The following is a 15,880-nucleotide window of genomic DNA, read 5'->3' on the forward strand; positions in this document are numbered from 1 at the left end:
ACCGGAGGTAGTACTATTAAGCTAATAATTGTGACTTTATTTGAAAAAATTTATTTTAGTAATTATTTGGTCGTAAAAAGGAGGCGGGAGTTGGGCATGCATAACTCAAATCACGTATCGATCACCTTTCTTTTCAAATGATTCTCCAGTTGATGATTCCTCAGTGAATGGATGTCATGGCTGCAGAATCGTAATAAGAATATTTCTTTTTGCTTGTTAATATAATATGATTAGGGTTGATTCCTAATTTCAAATCATAATACTTTTCTCTTTAGTGTTAAAGTAGATCGTCCATATGCTTCGATGGCAAATACATATATAGAAGAATGTTTGATTACTTACATTCGCGTATTTGAATAATTTAAATTTATTTTAAAACTTCATATACACCACAAAAAACAAAATAAACCATATTATTCATAAGGAATAATAAAACTTGCTTTTTGTATCTTAAATTATATGTCAAGTATATGTCAAGCATGAGACTCAAATCTAATTTTTTCTATAAGATGAAACATCCTTGTTAGCTGTTAATTCTAAAAATTAAAAAAAAAAGCTGAAAACAAAGAAGAAGAAATTATCGCACTCATTCGACCCTTAATATATGACCTATTTAGGGAATTGATGTTGGTTCTATATGTAAAACTTATTTTACATATTTATCAATTTTTTTCAAATTAACTTTTTGATATTTCTCCAACAATAATTAAGTAGAAGAAGAAGGAAAGTACTCAACAAAAATGCCTAGGATGTTATAGGAAAAACACATCAATTAACTAATTTAACTCATATTCTTAATCTACTCAAATTAGTTAATTAAGTCATACATTAAAAATCAGAAAAAATAATACTACTTCCAGTCCTAATTATGAGAGCTAGTTGATTAATTTAAGGAGATTAAAGAAAGAAATTAAGTTAGTTATTTGTCATAAATAAGTGTTATCTTTCCTAAAATATCCTTACTAATCAAGTGTATTGGCTAGAACTACCATTGTTAGAAGGATTATCTTGAGAGAGAAAAATACTACCTCCAGTCCTATTTATAAGAGTTAGTTGACTAATTTGACGAGATTAAGAAAAGAAGTTAAATTAGTTATTTGTAATAAATAGGTATTATCTTTTCTAAAATATCTTTATTAATCAAGTGTATTGACTAAAACTATTATTGTTAGAAGGACTATCTTGGAAAAAAATACATAAATATAAGAGACAAAGTGGATTGGAGTCTTATCTTTAGGATCAAAGTAAAAGTCAAATAAGGTTTTATATTAAGAACCGGAAGTAGTACATAAATATTATAAATAAAATGGATTGAGATCTTATATTTAAAAATAAAATAAAAATCAAATAAATCTTATATTAAAAATCAGAGGGAGTAATTCTTTGTACAAGAAGAAACATGCCATGTTTAAAAACGGAGGGAGTGCTACTATAAGATACAAATAATAATTTCACTGGAATTATTGTGGCGCGGGAATGGTAAATGAGGGAAGCTTGGTTTTGTTTCATTTTTTAATGGGCACATTGTGCGATGCAGAGTGTGCCAGCAAAATTGGCAGCAGAAATGGGATGGGACTACCTATTAGCCGCTTGTGTGAACCCAGAGGTTGAGTTGCCGTTGCCTCATTTGACTCTCTTCTTTGTTCTGCAATTGTGTTGCCAAGTGGATCATAACGACAACTACCAAAAGTGACCACTTTCATCAAACTGCTATTGTCAACTCTTGTTAAACTAATTAAGGGGGTGTTTGGCTCTCTCTCCAAATCATGGTTTGGAAAAAAAATTTGCTAAACACCCTTTAAAAATATGAAACTATGGTTTTGGCCTCCCAAAACCTTGGTTTCGGATAAGGGACGGAGGTGCTGCTTCTGAGCTGCTTTAATAATTGACCGTTGGTGGGCCCAGCGAATATTACACAGAAGCAGGCATCAATTATTTCCTTCCTCCTTCACTCTACCGAGCTCCATCCTATAGCCTTCACTGTCGGTGCTTCACAAAATATATTATTTACTTGGTGTCCGCAAATCCTACTTCCGCAAACATATTTTTTGTTAATCATATTTTCCGAAATAATTAATCATATTTTTTGTTGGCAAAATAAATTATTTTACAAAAAACATATTTACTTATTTTATTAATATATATACGTTTTAATTTTTTTATTTATATTATTTATGTCTTATTTATTATGTTGCCAAAATATATATTATTAACAAATTTATTACTTCAAATAAGCATATATTATGAAATATATCTTATATGTAATTATCATTTAAACTTATGTCATTTTTAGTAATTTCTACATATAAAAAAGCACTTCTGACAATAAATATCCAAACACTCTCACTTTATCAAACAAACAAACAACAAGCCTTATCCCACTAGGTGGGGTCGGCTACATGAATCACACGACGCCATCGTGCTCTGTCAACAACCCAATCCTTAGATATGTTGTTGATTAGGAGGTCTCGTTCAATGACCTCATTCAGCGTTCTTCTCGGTCTTCCCCTGCCTCTTTTTATGGGACTCCATCTTGTTTGATCCACCCTCCTCACCGGGGCCTCCAAAGGCCTTCTCTGCACATGTCCAAACCATCTTAAGCGATTTTCAACCATTTTCTCTTGGATAGGTGCCACACCGACTCTTGTCCTGATCTTTTCATTTCGAATCCTATCTTTTCTTGTATGACCACACATCCATCTCAACATCCTCATTTCTGCTACTCCGACTTTGTGCTCTTGTTTTCCCTTTATTGCCCAACATTCACTACCATACATCATAGCTGGTCTTATAGCAGTCCGATAAAATTTTCCTTTAAGTTTCTCAGGTACCTTCTTATCGCAAATAACTCCGGTAGCTTTCCTCCACTTTAACCAGCCAGCTTGTATTCTATGAGAAATGTCTCCATCAATTTCCCCATCCTCCTGTATAATGGATCCTAGGTATTTAAACTTTGATACTTGAGGAATAATTTGCTCTCCCATCCTCACCTCCAAATCCCTATTACCTTGCCTCCCTCCAAAATCACAATGCATATATTCTGTTTTGTTCCTGCTCAAACGGAAACCTTTCGACTCCAAAGTCCTTCTCCATAACTCCAAACTAGTGTTAATCTCTTCTTTTGATTCCGCCATAAGAACTATATCATCCGCGAAGAGCATGGACTTAGGGATTCTTTCTTGAACAGGTTTAGTTAGAACATCCAGAACAATGTTGAACAAGTACGGACTCAAGAGGATCCCTGATGTAGGCCAATCTTAATAGGGAAGTCCTTTGTCTCCCCCCCAGGCGTCCTTACACTGGTAGTTACCGCCTTATACATATCTTGTATGACTTTGATATACGCAACCCGTACACCTTTCTTTTCCAAAGCCTTCCACAATACTTCTCTTGGCACACGATCATAAGCCTTTTCCAGGTCAATAAAAACCATATGTAAATCTCTTCTTTTACTTCTATATCTCTCCATTAACCCCCTTAGTAAATAGATTGCTTCCGATGTGGATCTCCCTGGCATAAATCCAAATTGGTTTTCCGAAATAGAAGTCTCCAACCTCAATCTATATTCCATCACTTTTTCCCACAACTTCATTGTATGACTCATAAGTTTTATCCCCCTGTAGCTTGCACAGTTTTGAATGTCTCCTTTATTCTTGTAAATAGGAACTAAAATGCTTTTCCTCCACTCATCCGGCATATTTTTAGAGCGTAGAATTTCATTAAAAAGCTTGGTTAGCCACGCCTCCCCCTCATCGCCCAAACATTTCCAAACTTCAATAGGGATACCATCAGGCCCAACGGCTTTTCCATTGTCCATTTTCTTGAGAGCCGCCTTAACCTCTCCGATACGTATCCTGCGGTAGAAAGCCAAATTCCGATCATCTTCGTTAATAGCAAGTCCTGCAAGTCCTGAGTCGCATAATTGCTTCCCTCATTAAACAACTTGTAAAAGTAAGCCTCCCATCTGTCCTTAATATCACCATCAGTAACTAACACTTTACCATCTTCATCCTTTATACACTTTACTTGGTCCAGATCTCTCTTTTTCCTCTCCCTTTGCTTCGCGATCTTGTAAATATTTCTTTCTCCCGTCTTTGTTCCTAACTCCTGATAAAACCCTTCATAAGCTTTAGTACGTGCTTCGCTCACTGCTCTCTTTGTCTCTTTTTTAGCCAACTGATACTTTTCCTGGTTCTCTACACTATTGCACAAGTGTATGGCCTTAAAACAATCTTTTTTCTGTTTGACTTTCTCTTGCACACTCTTATTCCACCACCAAGTCTCCTTATCTCTTTGACCAGGACCTTTGGATTCTCCCAAAATTGCTTTAGCTACCAAACGAACCCTTGAAGCTATCTCTTCCCACATCATGTTTGCATTTCCCTGCAACTCCCAATTCCCTTCCTTCAAAAGAGTCCTTTTGAATAACTCCTGCTTCTCTCCTTTTAACTGCCACCACTTAATCCTGGGTTTTGCCACTTGATGGTACTTTTGCCTGGTACTCTTAAAACATACATCAAGGATAAGTACTCTATGTTGGGCACTCACCCCGTCTCCTGGAATCACTTTGCAATTAGTACACAATCTTCTGTCCGATTCTTAACCAAAAAGAAATCAATCTGTGATTTTGAGACACCACTTTTGTATGTGATTAAATGCTCCTCTCGCTTCTTAAAACAAGTGTTGACAATCTTAAGATCGTATGCAAGAGAAAAATCGAGAATAGATTGTCCTCCATTATTAAGCTCCCAAAACCAAAACCACCATGGGCCCTACTGAATTGTCCTGCTTCTTTACCAACATGTCCATTAAGGTCCCCACCGATAAAATTTTTTTCTTCGAGTGGTATGCTTTGAACCAAGCCCTCCATATCTTCCCAAAACTTATCTTTAAGATGTGTCTCTGCCCCAACCTGAGGTGCATAGGCACTAATGATATTGATAGTATCCTTTCCAACAATTACTCTTAACGATATTATTCTGTCCTCAAACCTTTTAACCTCTACCACGTTTTTTCCATGTCCCATCAGCGATGATACCAACCCCATTCCTTGTGCTCACCTTTCCTGTGTACCAAAGTTTATACTCTCCAAGTTCCTTGGCAGCTTCTCCAGTCCATTTGGTTTCTTGGAGGCATAAGATATTAATCCTTCTGTCCCTCATAACTCCTGCTACTTCCATAGATTTCTCATTTAACGTCCCAATATTCCAAGTGCCAAATCTAATCTTAGTCTCATGAACTAACTTCTTTAGCCACCTCCGTCCAAGAGAGTGCGGTAGCCCTTGCTCATTTAACACTACATCCGGGCGACGATGCAGCGGCTCTAGCTCATTTCTCACTGTACTCGAGCCATACAGCGCGTCACATCTGGGCAACGACCTAGCATTAGCATAATTACTTCGTTGATCCATGTTCATGAGATTCGACAGGTTTTACGTTGGCTGTCGAGGGCCTAACACAACCCTCCTCCTTTATCCGGGCTTGGGACCGGCTATACAACATAGGCGGAGTTAAACACTCTCACTTTATCAGAATCACTTTTTTAGAAAATCTATTCTTTCAAAATCTATTCTCTTCAGAATCTATTCTCCAGAAGCTATTCTCCAAACCATGGTTAAGGGTGTGTTTGGATGAAACCAAACCGTGGTTTGGAAAAGTGATTCTGGGAAGAATAGATTCTGGAAAGAATAAATTTTATGAAAAAGTGATTTTGAGAAGTGAGAGTGTTTGGATAGTTGTTATCAGAAGTACTTTTTATATATACAAATTACTAAAAAAAAGACATAAGTTAATATGATAATTATAGAAAAAATAGATTTTATGATATATTTTAATTTGAAGGAATAAAATTGTTAATAATCTATTTTTTATTAACATAATTAATAATACATAATATAATATAATTAATAAATAATTAATATGTATATATATTTATAAAATATAAGATTAAATATGTTTATAAAAAAATAACAAGATACATATTCTATAGGCTCTCACACTCTCTTTTTTCTCCAAAAGCAAAAAAATTTTGCTTTTTCCAAAACCATGGTTTTGGTTTTTGGGTGGGTGTTTGGGTGATTTATTCCCCAAACCATGGTTTGGGATGTCACCCAAACACAACCTAACTAATCTTGACAACAGCAACAAAAAATAATTCATTAATAATTTTTAATATGGTATAGAGAAAATCGCAAAAAGTAAAATGACTAAAAAAAATATGAAAATTATTAAATCTCAAATCAGGTTTAATAACAACACTTTATTTAGTATTGGTAATATTTAATTTATGAATAATAATAAAGTTTTGTTAACATTCTTTATTTAGTATTTAGTAGTTTTTAATTTCTTTTTTTGTTATTTTCTTATCCAAAACATTACTTCTTTGATTTTAAAATCTCAACTCTGAAATGAATTCAAAAATATTGAAATTCAAGATATATCTTTTTGAGATTCTTCCTATAACATATTCTTTAAGGCTCCTTGAAATAATAAAGGCTTAACCTACATGCAGTGCTGAAATATTTTTCATTATCACTTCGTGCCGTCAATTAATTTACGGTTTATTTAATACCTTAAAAAAATAATATTTCGGTAATACTCGTTGTTTAAAAAAAAAAATTTTAGTAGTATTTTGAATCTATAGTTTAGAATGCTCATTGTTGCTAAGAAAATATTTCAAACAATATTTTAGGACATTAGATACTTCTAAAAAAATATTTTAAAATGCTGGACAAAGTACAAATTAATTTAGCATATCAATGTTGTTGGAAAATATTTCAGAATATTGAATAATTATTCACTCTTTTGTTAAAAAGAGCCTAATATATTAACAGTTTTCTTATAGGAAACTCGACTGTCAATCTCCGCGCTTTGCCATCAAACGGACGTCCATTGTGACTGTCAAAATTCAATCTTAGACTTGAAATGAAAAGGGGAAAATTACAAATAATACCCCATAATATGTACAATTGTAATTTGAGACCCTTAATATAGAAAATAGCAAACAAGGATCCGGTCCCATTTTTGCAAATATGAAATTGTGGTGAAATGTTTCAAATACCCCTCAATCAAATGACAAGTTGACTATAGAAAATTATAAGTTCACTTTAACGAATAACAATTTTAGTACACCAAATCACAACTTGACTGAAGATATACCAAATAACGAGTTGAGTATGGGAAATGATAAGTTTATTTTAGTGAATGACAACTTCAACAGACCAAATCACTATTTGATTGAGGAGAATTTTAGACATTTTACTCATATTTCATATTTGTAAAATTGGGACCTTGTCATTATTTGTTATTTTCTATGTTAAGAGTCCCAAATTATAATTTTATATTTTAAGGGGTTTTTATTTGCAATTTTTCCAATGAAAAATCTTCCCCCAGTTTAAAAGAAAAGGAAAATAACCCTGGGCTTTTCCGTCTTTTCGGGTAAGCTGTGAAGTGACTAAATAAGGGCACTAATAGTAAATATATGAGCAGAGCAGGGCCCAAAAGTTGCACAACCCGGTCCACCCACTGACTTCTGGAAGTTGAGAGACAGCCGCTGGGGAGTTATTAATTACAGTGTTTTATTGATTGCAAGTTGCATGATGAAAATTAAAAATTGTATTTTTTTTTACCTGAAAAAGTTGAATCTTTCAAAAGAATTTTTTTGGCCATGCACATATATTTTTTTATTAGAAATAATCCTATTTAAAATATTAAGTATTAAATGTGGGTATATTTCTTAATAAGAATTTAAACCTTGATTCATCATGGTATAAGATACTACCTCCAGTTTTTAATATAAAACCTTATTTAAATTTTATTTTGGTTCTAAATATAAGATCTCAATTTACTTTACCTCTTATATTTATTCATTTTTTTCAATAAAGTCTTTTTAATAATAATAGTTTTAACCAATACAGTTAATTAATAAAGATCTTTTAGAAAAAAAAACACATATTTAATACAAATAACTAACTTAAATTATTTTTTAATTTATTTAAATTAGTCAATTAATTTTTATATTTAGGACCAAACTTATTATTAACCATTTCTACTAGATACGGGCTGGCTTGAGTGTTTCAAATTTATTACAACCAAAAATAACGACCGGAATTGTACTTTTCACCGGGAATACTGCCGGCAGGACCACTTATGGTGGATCTCAATAATTCGATGGCATAGTGGAAGGCCATTGCATTTATCAACTCATAAATATGGGCAACACAAAAGTTTCCATTCAATTCCAAATCCATCTAATGTTACTAGTGTGTAAGGTTAAAAAACTATTTATATAGCGGCAAAAAAAAATCTATTTGTATAAAATGTCATCCATCTCAAACTCAACATCATTTAAGAAAAATAGGTCTAATTTTGTATGCACAATTTGCTTATGTAAATATATATTTATTATTAAGTCGGATTTTATCCGATTGATATATTGTTTTTTCACATCAACTTAAGCCTGCTTACGTTTGGACAAACTTAAATGTTTAATATAAAATCTCATTTGATTTTTATTTTGATCCAAGTATAAGATCACAATTCATTTTGTCTATCATATTTATACTTCTTTTTTAAGATGGTCCTTCTAATAATAATAATAGTTCTAACCAATATATTTAGCAAGGATATTTTAGAAAAGACAATACTTATTTATATCAAATAATTAACTTATCATATTTTCTTAATCTTCTTAAATTAGTCAATTAATTCTTATAATTAGGATCAGAAGTAATATGTATAGTATAATATGATGACAAAATATTTATGGTGTATTATTGTTATTGTTATTGTTACCCTTAGGCCACGTTTGGTAGGTGGGATTGAGGGGGAGGGAATGGGAATGGACTAGGGATTGGGTGAATTGTCATGTTTGGTAGGAGGGATTAAAGATTACCAGGGATTGTTCAATACCACATTGGTGGGATTATACAATCTCACCTTCCCCCCAGTAATGCCTTTTTAATCCAGGGATTAAAAAGCATAAAAGACAAAAATACCCATAGTACAATAACGTTAAGACAAAATTGCCCCTCTCATTTTTGCCTCTATCTCATCTCCTCTCAGCTCTCGATCTCCATCTTTCTCACGCCCGCTCTCCTCCATCGCTCACACCATCGCTCAGTTCATCGCTCACGCCATCACTCACATTGTCGCTCTCGGCAACTCTGTTTATCCTCAATCACTGGTAAGATAAATGTGATTCCTGTTTTTTCAGTTTTCATCAGCAATTTTTTTGAATCTTCTTCTATTCACATATTTTGGTGGATTTGGAAGATGGATAGCATCACAAACATGAATCCATTTAATAATGCTGAGATTGTAAATAGTTTGTCAATGATTTTATAGTTACTGATTTGATCTCCCTCATCTGATTTGCAATGCTAGCGCTTCATCGATTTTATCTTCATCAGGTAGTTTACAGTTTACCTGCTTACTGTTAATCGATTTTATCTATGCTAGATTACATTCACCTATATCCTGAATTATAAAACCTGTCCTCATATATTTCATCAATTTCAAAAATATTTCGGTAACACCCATATGTCAAAATCTAAGAAGAAGTTAATGGAGCTTAATTATTATCCATCGGTCTAATCTAAAAGCACCATATCTATATATATGTATATATATCCCAAACTTCAATGCGTGCATGAAAGATGACAGGAAAATGTTGAAAAAGATGCAATAATCAAGGAAGTTTTTAGAATATATTCCAAAAGAAGAAACAGCAGAATGACAGTATATGGGCATTTTCAGTTGTACCTGATATATACCTGATGTTTTATCAGTTAGAAGAATATAAAGGGACCATGCGAGTCCTTCATTTTTTCATGAAAGTAGAGTTCCCCAACTTTCTGTAGGTAGCCTGCCAGAAACTCCAGTTTCTTTAACTGATAAGAAGGCAGACGAGTTAATTAAGCTAAAATAGTGTTAGTAATTTTTGGCCAAAAAAAAATATAGAAATAGTGTTAGTGAAAATTAGACTTATATATATTTTCGAACCAAACCAATTTAAAATGGCCATATGTGTGTGTGTGTGTCGTCCAGGTGGCATAACAGCAACCATACGCATAAAGGGAAAGCTTCCTTAACGCCCACAATATGCTTAATTATAGCAATGAATGATCATTTAGTTGAAATTTAATTTAATTGTTCATTTAAACTTTGAGCAGAAAGTAACAATATAATCTCAACTTACTAGTTTTTTTCCCCTATTCTTTTTGTTTTTGGGTATATATATTATGTGTATATATTCTGATTAGAGTAATTAATCTGTGTATATGGTTTTTTTGTTGAAGGATGAGTTTAGTTCAAGATAAGAGATTTTTTTTTAGTATCTCTTGGATTAATTCATGAATAATAGATTTGTTACATTAGTAGATTTGTGATTTAATTGTTCTTATATGTGTATATTGGTTACACAGTTATGGCATTATCTGAAGAAAAGAGAGAACTATTACGTGTGTTGCTTTTGTGGGTGAGCATGGCTGAGGCAGTGCAGGGGTTGTTTTTCTGTATATGCATGAGTATTATGTTAAGGAGACAACGAGTCAAACACATAACTTACCAAATGGACTTCTTTGCTAAGAGGTCTTATCTAACGAGAATGGTGTCTATTAGTGATTTGGCATGTTTCAACCTACTTAGAATGAATAGGGCAACATTTGATAAGCTATGTTATATGCTAAGAGATGTGGGTGGTCTCAAACCTAGTAAACATATGCTTATAGATGAGCAAGTTGCCATATTTTTACACATATTAGCACATCATGTGAAGAATAGAGTGATACAGCATAACTTTGGAAGATCTGGAGAAACCATTAGTAGGTATTTCAACTTAGTACTTAATGGTATGATGAGACTTGGAAATATGTTGTTGAAGAAACCAGAGCCTGTACCAGAAGACTCAAATGATGATAAGTGGAAGTGGTTCAAGGTAGACATACATGTTATATATTTATCATTAATTTTTAAAGATGTGTGAGAAGTATATAATATGTGTTTTATTTGTTACAGCATTGTTTAGGTGCATTAGATGGAACTCATGTAAAAATGAGAGTTCCTTCTCCTGACAAGGCTAGATACCGAAATAGGAAAGGAGAGATAACGACAAATGTGTTAGGTGTTTGCTCACAAGATGGGTACTTCATATATGTTCTGCCTGGGTGGGAAGGGTCTGCAGCAGATGGACGAGTTCTTCGTGATGCCATTAGTAGGAGGAATGGCTTAAGAGTTCCACAAGGTCAATATTACTTGGTTGATGCTAGATACACCAATTGTGAGGGATTCCTTGCACCATATAGAGGACAAAGATACCATTTAAGTGAATGGAGAGAGGGGCGACATCCTAGAAATGTACGAGAGTACTTCAATATGAGACATTCATCTGCAAGAAATGTTATTGAAAGGTGCTTTGGCATTTTGAAGTCAAGATGGGCTATCTTAAGAAGCCCATCATTTTATCCCATTAGGACATATAATCGAATAATAATTGCTTGCTGCCTCCTTCACAACTTAATTCATCAAGAAGGTGATCTACTTGAAGATGAAGTTGAAGAGCTTGAAGTTGATGTTGACAGGATGGATTACCCCCCAATTCAAAACTTGGATACATCTGATGAATGGGCTACATTTAGGGATAATCTTGCAAATGAATGTTCAATGCTTTTACTTCTAATAGGGCTTCTACATGAAAGAGTTATTTTAAGCCTTGTAACTTTGTGACTTTACTTGCTGTAATTTCATTTCTACCATACGTACTATTGTAACTTTGTGCTCGAATATAATTTTATTTGCTGAATATGGTGGTAACTTTGTGCTCGAATAGAGTTTAGTTGCTGGAATATGGTTTTAACCTTGTGACTTTATCTGTTGGAATATAGTTTATTTGTTGGAATATGGTTTTAACTCTATGCTAACTTTATTTGCTGGAATATTCTATGTTTATCGTCAACCAAACATGTCAGAAAAATCTGGAAAGTTAGATAAGCATGTGTGGACACCCGAAGAGGATGAGCTACTAATTCATTGCATGATGATATTGCATGCCAAGGGTGAACTTATGTGTGAGAATGGTTTGAGGTCTGGTGTGTTGAACACTTTGAAAGATATGATGTATGATTTAATACCAGGATGTTCTCTTAAGGCCCATCCTCACATACAGTCTAGGATTAAGAAGCTAAAAACTGACTATGGTGTGGTTTCTGACCTCCTCAATTTATCTGGATTTGGTTGGAATGCTGAGAGGAAATGTGTGACAGCTCCTAAGGCAGTATGGGATGAGTATGTAAAGGTAAATGTTTACATTTGCAATTTACATATATGGCTATTATTTTTGTTAATGACCACTGCTATTTTTTATTTAGCTGTTGTTCACTACTCTGATTGATACATGCAGATAGTAATTCATTCTATTACACTCTGTGCATGCCTATTTAATGAGTTTTAGGATTGATAAAAGGTTTGCAGGCCTATATAAGTAATTTACGCCCATGATTTAAAATTTCTATTTAACATGTATTGAATAATTATTTCGCATGTACCTGTGGGTAGTAAATTGTGACGTTTGGGGTTTAGATTTCCTTGTAATGAAGTTAAATAACCGAGGTTGTAACCATTTATTATCCATTCAATTGTTTCATACCTCAACCAATTTGGTCATTTCATAACTGTTTAAGTTACAATTAATTTCATAATTGTATTTCAGGTTGTTTAATTATTTACAAATGATTGTAACTTGTGTTATCCTTATAGGCGCACAAGGAGGCAGCTAAGTTCTGGAACAAGTCTTTCTCTTATTATGATGAGCTTCATGACATGTTTGGCAAGGACAGGGCAACCGGCAAGGATGCTCAAACATGTGAAGATGTCCTTGAGGAGCTTCAAGATCAGACTAGTTTGGACAATTCAATGCTTGAGGCTGACCCAGATGCTAATATGGATATATCACATGTCAACACTTCACATCCGGAAGACACTTCACATGTCAACAATCAAACTAAGCACATTTCATCTGATGCAAGTTCAGGGTCCAAAAAGCGAAAGCGCACAAGAGCTGATCGTGATGACATCTTACTCAAAGGTATTGAGGCAGTTGCTCATTCATTTTCTGAAAGTTTGATGGAGGCAAGTGATCGTTTGGGAATGCGTCTGGATAGGGTTGAACGTGAGAAACGTTTGGATGGGATGAAGGAGTCACTCTATGGTGATCTTATGAAGATTGAAGGACTTTCACACAAAGAACGTATGGCAGCTTATGTCAAGATGATATCTGATGAGAGCATACTGATTGGATTTTTTGCCATGTCTCAAGAGGGGAAAGTTCATGTGATCCGTGAAATAATATCTCCATGAACAAGCTGATGAATATTTTGATATTTGTGTGATTGAAGTTGGGATATTTTCATGAATTCTTTTCATGAGAAACATAGGAATATTTTGTTAGACTTGAAATATTTTGTTTCAAACAGAAATATTTTGTTATAGACTTGAAATATTTTGTTTCAAGTAGGAATATCTTGTTTCAAATAGGAATATTTTGATGGCCATTTGAAGTAAGATATGGATTATCTTACTTGAACTAATATTACATAAAATTATAGTAAGAACTGACATTTGCTTTTTATCTTTTGATCTTATGTATAATTAATTTTAAAATGTATTACTAAATTTAAGTAAATTATAATATTAAGGACCTAGTGATAAATTTTTATTATAATTTTAAGGAATTATTAATAATTTTTTTGGGATAAATTTTAAATTTTTATTACTTTTTTATATTTAAATTTGTTGGGATCGGTGAAAAATTTCTGATTTTCAAAATATTTAATTTATTTTTACTTATTTTTATTGTAAAATGAGGCAAATTTTAATCTATTTATTTTTAAAACAATATATATGACCATGTGGTCTTCTTTTTATTAGAAAAGGAGTACATAAGGTTGGAGTCCCAAGCTCTAAAATACCAAGGGGTATTATAGTCTTTTAATTTTATATATCTTATTATAAAATAAAATAAATACATGTATTCCTTCCACATATTACCTCCTACCAAACACAAAATAAAAGCCTCATTCCCAATCCCATCACCATTCCCATTCCCAATCCCATTACCATTCCCATTCCATTAAAAATCAATCCCTCCTACCAAACGTGACCTAAGAATCTGGCTCTGACTCCGCTCTTCATTCCTTCTTGACAAAAGTGAAAATAATAATAATAATAATAATAATAATAATAATCTTTATTGGTCTGGATTAACGACCAAGAAACTCCGCGGTGAAAAAAGGAATAAGAAACCGAAAGAGAAAATAATTGATGAGAGAGTTATCATGAAGTCCTCAAAAAAATTTACTTATAAAAAAATTTCTGATAATTGATTAATATGAACCTATTATCAGTTTCTATCTTGAACATGTCATTACATACTGTTTAAAATTTTAAAGTAATTAATTTTTTTAAACTTGATTATAATTCCCTTGTTGATCTCTTTTTGTCATGTCCCGTCTAAATTTTAGTATTTGGATCATGTTTAGAGGCCCAGACTTGCATTCCCACGTCTAAACCCAACTCACTTACATTTTTTTGCAGCAAAAAAAACTCACTCGTACAATCGACTTTTGGGTCCCAAGTAGACTCATGGAATGAAGCTCATGAATCTTGCTTTTAACGGCGGGAAGAGCAATGGTGCGGTTTGAATTTTCATAAGAAAGACCAAGTTGAGGAAATAAATAGACGAGTAAATATGAGCAAACAGCCAAAAGTTTGTGGCACTTACTTTAATTAAAAATACTATAGTTGCATGATTTCTAATTCATATTTTTTTATTTATTAAATATATTTAATTAAGTATTTTAGTATTTTTAATTTCTTTCTAATAATAAATTAATTTTTTATTTTTAATAATTTTATTTTCAATATTTCTTTTACTATTGCCACATTATATACATGTAATATTAAATATGTATTACTTAATAAAATTTATATCATTTTCAGTCTTTTTATATTTAAAATTATTTTTTTATTAATCATCCAAACAAATTGTAATTTTTCAAACTGACTTTTTAAAAGCAAATTTAAACATAAATTGTATTGTATTGTCTGACTTTTACCCAATTTGACTTTTGTAAAAATCAGATTGAAAAAGGTTATTTACCCTATTGCTAATCTAAACATACCCTTAACTTTTTGTCCAAAAGCTTGTTTTCTTAGTGCCTGTTTGGGAGAGCTTAAGAAATCCACTATAAGCACGTTTTCATGTAAATTGAGACAAAACTCTTTTCACATACTTACTTCGTGTTCCATAAATCACTATTGAAAAGCTACTTATAAGTTGTTCCAAATGAGCCCTTAAAAGCCACCCGGAGCATGAGCTAACATGAATTTTCATGGCTTTTCACAATAGAAAAGTCGGCTTTAATGGTTTAATTGCCACATGTAGACCAAAAAAATTGTTTAAAACAAGCTCCATATATAATTAAATATTTAAAAAAATTGTAAAATTTTTTAAATATATGCTTGTCAAAAGTCAAACTACAATGATTGTAATGAATTAATTACTTATAAAGTTTAACTCCATAGAATTTTTGGCCAAGATAACTCTATAGAATGAAAGACAAGAAAAAAAAAATTAAATACTTTAGATATCAAATTGGACTTATATTGTGGATTAAGCTACACTGTGGATTGAAGGAGCAACAATTAATGTAGTGTTAAGTATATAAGTAGTAATGTAATATTAATTCATATACATGCAAATTTAAAATCTCAGCTGCAAATTATTGGAAGTAATCTATATGTGGATGTGTTTGGTAAGGTAACGGGAGATGAGGAATCGAAGTCGTTAAGAGAATCCATGCTTGACATGCTTGGTACATGTTAT

The 15,880-nt window shown here is 32.6% G+C and overlaps 2 protein-coding genes across 2 annotated transcripts; both read left to right on the forward strand.

The window, feature by feature from the left end:
- The first annotated feature begins 10,606 nt into the window (after positions 1 to 10,606).
- On the forward strand, positions 10,607 to 11,724 carry LOC114714910 (protein ALP1-like). Its single transcript, XM_028899703.1, has 2 exons — positions 10,607 to 10,936; positions 11,017 to 11,724. Exons 1-2 carry the CDS (start codon positions 10,607 to 10,609, stop codon positions 11,722 to 11,724), a joined length of 1,038 nt encoding a protein of 345 aa, XP_028755536.1.
- Positions 11,725 to 11,959: 235 nt separating this feature from the next.
- On the forward strand, positions 11,960 to 13,474 carry LOC114714911 (uncharacterized protein At2g29880-like). Its single transcript, XM_028899704.1, has 2 exons — positions 11,960 to 12,292; positions 12,754 to 13,474. Exons 1-2 carry the CDS (start codon positions 11,960 to 11,962, stop codon positions 13,351 to 13,353), a joined length of 933 nt encoding a protein of 310 aa, XP_028755537.1. The 3' UTR covers positions 13,354 to 13,474.
- The last annotated feature ends 2,406 nt before the right edge of the window (positions 13,475 to 15,880 follow it).

This window comes from Neltuma alba, unplaced genomic scaffold, assembly GCF_004799145.2.
Source record: "Neltuma alba isolate B1F8T4 unplaced genomic scaffold, ASM479914v2 tig00011551_pilon, whole genome shotgun sequence".
NCBI lineage: Eukaryota > Viridiplantae > Streptophyta > Magnoliopsida > Fabales > Fabaceae > Neltuma > Neltuma alba.